This window comes from Onychostoma macrolepis, chromosome 03 (genome assembly GCF_012432095.1).
Source record: "Onychostoma macrolepis isolate SWU-2019 chromosome 03, ASM1243209v1, whole genome shotgun sequence".
Classification (NCBI taxonomy): domain Eukaryota; kingdom Metazoa; phylum Chordata; class Actinopteri; order Cypriniformes; family Cyprinidae; genus Onychostoma; species Onychostoma macrolepis.
In genome coordinates this window covers 40,765,255-40,771,254 of record NC_081157.1, presented here as the reverse complement: position 1 = coordinate 40,771,254, position 6,000 = coordinate 40,765,255, and the positions used below count along the sequence as shown (strand labels likewise).

Here is a 6,000-nt window from a genome sequence, read left to right as displayed (position 1 = left end):
CAAAATAATGGCTAATTTTCTCGAAATAATGACTTATTTTCTCATAATAATGGCTTATTTTCTCATAATGACTTATTTTCTCATAATAATGGCTTATTTTCTCGTAATAATGGCTAATTTTCTCAAAATAATGACTTATTTTCTCATAATAATGGCTTATTTTCTCATAATAATGACTTATTTTCTCATAATAATGAGAAACTTTCTCATAATAATGACTTAACATCTCGTAATAACGAGAAACTTTCTCGAAATAATGAGAAACTTTCTCGAAATAATGGCTAATTTTCTCAAAATAATGACTTATTTTCTCATAATAATGGCTTATTTTCTCATAATAATGACTTATTTTCTCATAATAATGAGAAACTTTCTCGAAATAATGGCTTATTTTCTCATAATAATGACTTATTTTCTCATAATAATGACTTATTTTCTCATAATAATGGCTAATTTTCTCGAAATAATGAGAAACTTTCTCGAAATAATGAGAAACTTTCTCATAATAATGGCTTATTTTCTCATAATGACTTATTTTCTCATAATAATGAGAGATTTTCTCAAAATAATGACTTATTTTCTCATAATAATGGCTTATTTTCTCATAATAATGAGAAACTCTCAAAATAATGACTTAACATCTCGTAATAACAAGAAACGTTCTCGAAATAATGAGAAACTTTCTCGAAATAATGAGAAACATTCTCATAATAATGGCTTATTTTCTCATAATGCCTTATTTTCTCATTTTTGGTGTTTGATAACTTTATTCAATTTCTGTATATTTCTGCTGAGGGGCACAGATAGCCTAGCTAAATATAACATTTATTATAATGGGTTTATGTGAAGATTGTTTTAAGTTCGCTTAAATTAGAAGTTATTTTTAAAATCTAATAAATCTTAAAATTAATAGCTCTTAATTATAATGTAATGTTTAATGGCTATAGTCAATGTTTAAATATTAGGGGAACTTTTTTTTATAGGGAAATCAGTATTACTTGGTATCAGTGATACTGGCCTCCAGTCATAAAAAAGATGCCATTAAACAAATATTAAAAAATATGTTGTTTGTACATTAATTTGAAGATTGAATGTGAAATTATTGCAATGTAAAAGTATATTTAAAAACTTTAATGTTAGGTGGGATTAATCGCGATTAATTTCAGAAAAAATGTACGATTAATTAGTTAATTGTTTTTAATCGATTGACAGCACTTGTTATTTTCCAATAATAAACATTCCTTTAACTTTATTAGTATCTTGGATACATTTCATAACCTTCAGGGTCCACAAAGATAAACATTTTTAGTCGTATGCTATATGATATGTCCTGTACAGACATATGAACTATATGGACATGCATGATTTTGGATAATTATGGTAAATAAACATTTCTGCATTTCTCATATATTTTGCTATAGTTCTGTTCTTTACCCACTACCCTATTCACAACGTTATGGTTTCATCCCTACTTATTGATTGCTGGTTTGACCCTATTATCTGATGACTGACCAGCACCGTTCTCACTTCTGTGTGACTGACTGAAGTTTATAAACTGCTGCTGTCACTTCAAAACTGGAAAGTCCCAGGCCCCCTGGCAACAGAAGAGTACAGCTGTGAAAAGATTGCTCTCTCATCTAATCCTTTAGATAGATTTATTCCCTATCAAAGTAAGCTCAACCGTATGGTAGAGATGTCAGTTAATGTCATCTTTTTGTTATTTTGTATACTATGGAAATGTCTGCCTTTCTCATGTGTCCCAGTACTTCTGCCATTTATTACAACATGGTTGTTAGATCAAACACTTTCCTTCTTCCCTGCTTAAATTGACTAAGTTATCATTATCCAAATTAGGTGCTTCCTTAGCCACTTTGTCTGCTTTTTCATTTCCTTGTACCCCAACATGCTGGTACCCACAAAGTGCCAATGAATCCACTGTGGTTGCCATGGCAATTTTTTTATAAGTTTGGTTTCACTGCCTAAGGGTAGAATCCTTGACAATGATGCATGGAGAACCATTTTCACTTCAGTTGATTCTCTGATTCTGTAAGTCATAATGAGAAACATGATGTATAATAATGTGCATGCATGCATACATTAATAATTAGCAGATTATTATTGTGACACCAAGTCATTATTATGAGAATGTTCCTCATTAAAATGAGAAACTAAGCCGTTATTTTTGCCTGTTACCTCAGTTGAGTGAAAACAACGATTCTCATAATTATAACTTAGTATTTCACATTGACAGAAATTCTATTAATGATGATTTAGCATATCATAATGAAAACATTCTTATAATAATTTAGTATAATTATGTATTATGATGACTTTCCCATAATTTAGTTAGTTGTTTTTAGAAAGATTTAGGGGAAAAAACTAATAATTATGACTTATGAGTATAATCTCATAATGAGAAACTTTCTCATAATGACTTCACATCTCATAATAAGAAACTTTCGTATTATGACTTTTTTTTTAACCCTTTGATGCAACATGGGTCTAAAGTGACCCGACTGCTCAGCCGAGCATAAAATAACATAGGAAATGAATATGGGTCATTTTAAACCAATTTTGTGCATTAGAAGGGGTTTTCATAGCTTGTGCATCAAAGGGTTAAAACTTAACTCTGGGCAGAAAGGGCCAAGGCTAGAGCTTTGTTTACACATGCATAAACCTCCTTTATTTATGTTCCTATGTCTATAAATACAAGATTTGGAAGTTGAACGAACTTTTTAAAAATGTTTAGCTGGCTCACACTGAAACAACAACAAACTGAATTCTCAACACACTGTTAAACCATGATTAATTTATTGCAAAAATGAGTATAAAAGACAAATCAAGTTCAAAACTTCAAACGTGAACATCTTACATTTCAGTGGGGTGGTAAAATATTCTGTAAGTGTCTGTAAACTTATTAAATCTATTTCTTTTTAATAGTTTTCTTTGATATTAATCTTGTCCTAGCTAGTATGTACATCCTGTTATTTTGTTAGACAATACGATGATGAAATTCATTTACCAGTTACTTACAGGCTAAAGATTGACATTTTTTCCCAACTCTTTCTCTGTAACTATAACCAAATAGATGACTTATTATATGCTTACATTTCTGACTTCCCAATCTCAACCCACTCCATATGATGTAGATTTTGATGAAACAATTTGTTTGAAAACACTCAAAGGTTGGCCATGATGCACAATAGCCAGTGTCCATACTGGCTCAGAGTGGTTTTCACACAGTCTTTCTCGTAATTTCTTTCATTCGTCTCTTCTTAGCACTGCCAAAGATTAGCGCATTTCCTGCAGGAATAACACAAAGATAATGTCTGGCTTTCCTCATATTTATTCTATTATTCAACAACGTAAAAGTAGTTGTACAGAAAATACTGTACAACAGCACATATATACGCATATATAAAATCAGAGAACAAATGATAACGTCAACATTTACCATGTTTCATCCGAAGGTGCTTTAGAAGAGCCGACGTTGTGTATTCTTTGCGACCACGAGATATGACGGCCCTACACATAAGGCACACTGCTTTGCTACAGTCTCCCTCTTTTAGAGAGAAATACTTCCATACAGGGCTTGATTTGGCTATTGTCCTCTTTTGCATTTCACAGCATTTACTGCTACAGTAGGCCCTGTTTGTACATAATATGTTGTGATATGAAACGTGATTGGCATCATGAGATGAACTGCTATGCTGAGATACTGTGGCAGGAGCTTCGCTGTTAGCGCATATTGGCTGAATTGGATGCTGTGCTCTGTAGATGTCTGAAGTCCCTAAAGGCAAATCTGGACTGTGTGGCGACCAGCTCTGATATGCATCTTCAGTGCTTCCCATTGCATCACCTGAACACAAGCTGGAGTTCATGAATTCAACTTTGATTTTAGATGGGAAATGACAGTTTGTCATTTCATCCTCAATAGGATTTGTGTCGGTGTGATCGGCACACACGTGTGAGCCTTCGTTGTTGCTGGCTTTTGATGGCAAAGCTACAGATTCCCTGTAAGCATCGACAGAGTACTCAGGCTTTTCCGGTTTTATGAAGGGATGTTGTTCGCCGAGCCTCTGGCTTTGGTCCTGCTGGATCTCTTCAAAGGGTTCTGGCTCCTCATTCTGGCTGCAGATCCATCCGGGCTGCCCAGGGGAGACGGGCTGATAAGACTGCACAGGAACTGAAAAAACAACAACAACAACATAACATTTACTTCATGCAAATAAAAAGATACTGTTGAACTGAATATCCATGTGAATCTATAATGTGCACTACTGCTACAATATGGATATCGAACATCTTTGATGACATTAGGCTTAAAAATGAACAGATTTTGTTCCTCTGTTGATTTATTTATTAAAACAGAAAGCTGGAACAGAATTTTTTTTTTTTTAAATAAAAACCTGTCTTAGTTGTGTTTAAATGAAGGTAGCGAAAGACCTTTTCTCTTTCACATTGTGACGTACATTTGAGTGAAATGAATTATCAGAAAAGAAAAACTCTTAAGGCATGGACTGAATTCTAGTCGTTGGTTGTTGAGTGGATTTTGAGACATGGGCATTGTGCTAAATAATGCAAGCAGGTGAATGTGATCTCGCAGTGGCGTGGTTAAAGTGGACTAAATGATTGGAGAAGACATGCATAAGTCTCCAGAAGACTGATTTATAATATCCTGATTAAATATTAAGCCATCAGAAAAAAACAAACAAAACAAAAAAACATGCATGAATTAATGGCTCATAAGATCAATAACATGCAAACAGACACAATATAGATGGGGTCGATTTTCATTTGCTTTGAACCATCATTTGCTACTAGTTATTGTTGTGAAATGTCATTCTGAAGCATCTGATTGGACAAAACGTGGACACGCCCACGAGTGCAGGATGAGTCATTAATATTTCTGGTCCGTTTTCCAATTTCGAAAGAATTGAATACTGTTTCAGCAAGTTTTAAAAAGTACACTACATAAAACTGGATTACACTGGATTAAAAGCAAAAACTCAATTTTTATTTAAATGACTGCTTGACTCTTATAATATGCATTTTTTTTCATAATATTATTAAGGTCAGTGTCGATTCACACATCCTCAAATACCATGTAATCAAAAATAGATACATTTCTGAATTACCTCGTGGTCATGAATCAAACATGGACTCGTGACCACAACCAAAACACGCGGACAAATAAAAACATCTGATGAAAAAATATACAGATCAAGTCAAAATGTTACGCCCAGTTCTAAACATGACAGAAACATTCACCATATTTTGTAGAGTTCAATCACGCGAATCGTCTTACCTGCATTTGTTTCTTCACCGAAGCACCCGGAGTCTCGCAACATCTCTTTCAGTCGCTTGTTTTCGCTCCGGATTCGCTCCGTTTCCTCCTCATACTCCCGAACCGTTCTGCCGACTGTGAAGATGATCTCCTTCACAGCAGCCATCAAGCGCTCGGTCATGAAAGTGTTCAGACGATCAAGTTTAGTCATTGTTCTGCTTTATTTCAGGTCGCTGTATTTAAACGATAAATACAAACGATACAGGTACCGATAACAACACAGACGAGCGCGTGAAAGTTCCCCCTTTAAAATCAAACCAGTAGCACATAAGGTTGCTCTGCTAACTGAAGTGACTCTAGCACCCTTCGCAGGACAGGAGGAAACAGTACAGCTTTTACTGTAAAGCCTTTGGCTAAATAACTTCGTTGTTCATATGAGCTATGTTCAGTCATAGCTTCACACTCATGCACAGCACTTGTAATGATAAACAGAGAATCTAATAAACATACTTTTATGAGATGTCATAGTGGTTTACACAAGACTGGAGCCAGACATCATCTTTATCAAAAACACTAATCTCTTGGTACCTGGAATAAAAACAAAAAACCTTAAACAAAAAAAAAACAGTTTTCTGCGGGGCAATTGTTGAATCTCAACACATAGATAAATAAAACACCAGCAGTGGTGTAAAAATTATATTTAAATAATTTAG

At 34.1% G+C, this 6,000-nt stretch overlaps 1 protein-coding gene across 1 annotated transcript; it reads right to left on the bottom strand.

Annotated features, from left to right (window-relative positions):
• Positions 1–2,799: 2,799 nt before the first annotated feature.
• si:dkey-93n13.2 (uncharacterized) lies at positions 2,800–5,645 on the bottom strand. Its single transcript, XM_058770446.1, has 3 exons — positions 5,309–5,645; positions 3,455–4,186; positions 2,800–3,303 (listed from the first exon to the last, which is right to left on the bottom strand). The coding sequence occupies exons 1-3, from the start codon at positions 5,496–5,498 to the stop codon at positions 3,236–3,238; spliced, it is 990 nt and encodes a 329-aa protein (XP_058626429.1). The 5' UTR covers positions 5,499–5,645; the 3' UTR covers positions 2,800–3,235.
• Between the last annotated feature and the right edge of the window lie 355 nt (positions 5,646–6,000).

Coding starts and splice junctions, on each gene's coding strand:
- si:dkey-93n13.2 (XM_058770446.1), bottom strand. CDS start 5,498: ATGACTAAACTTGATCGTCTGAACACTTTCATGACCGAGCGCTTGATG. Junction 4,187..5,308: donor CGGTGAAGAAACAAATGCAG/GTAAGACGATTC, acceptor TTGTTTTTTCAG/TTCCTGTGCAGTCTTATCAG. Junction 3,304..3,454: donor GCACCTTCGGATGAAACATG/GTAAATGTTGAC, acceptor TTATTCCTGCAG/GAAATGCGCTAATCTTTGGC.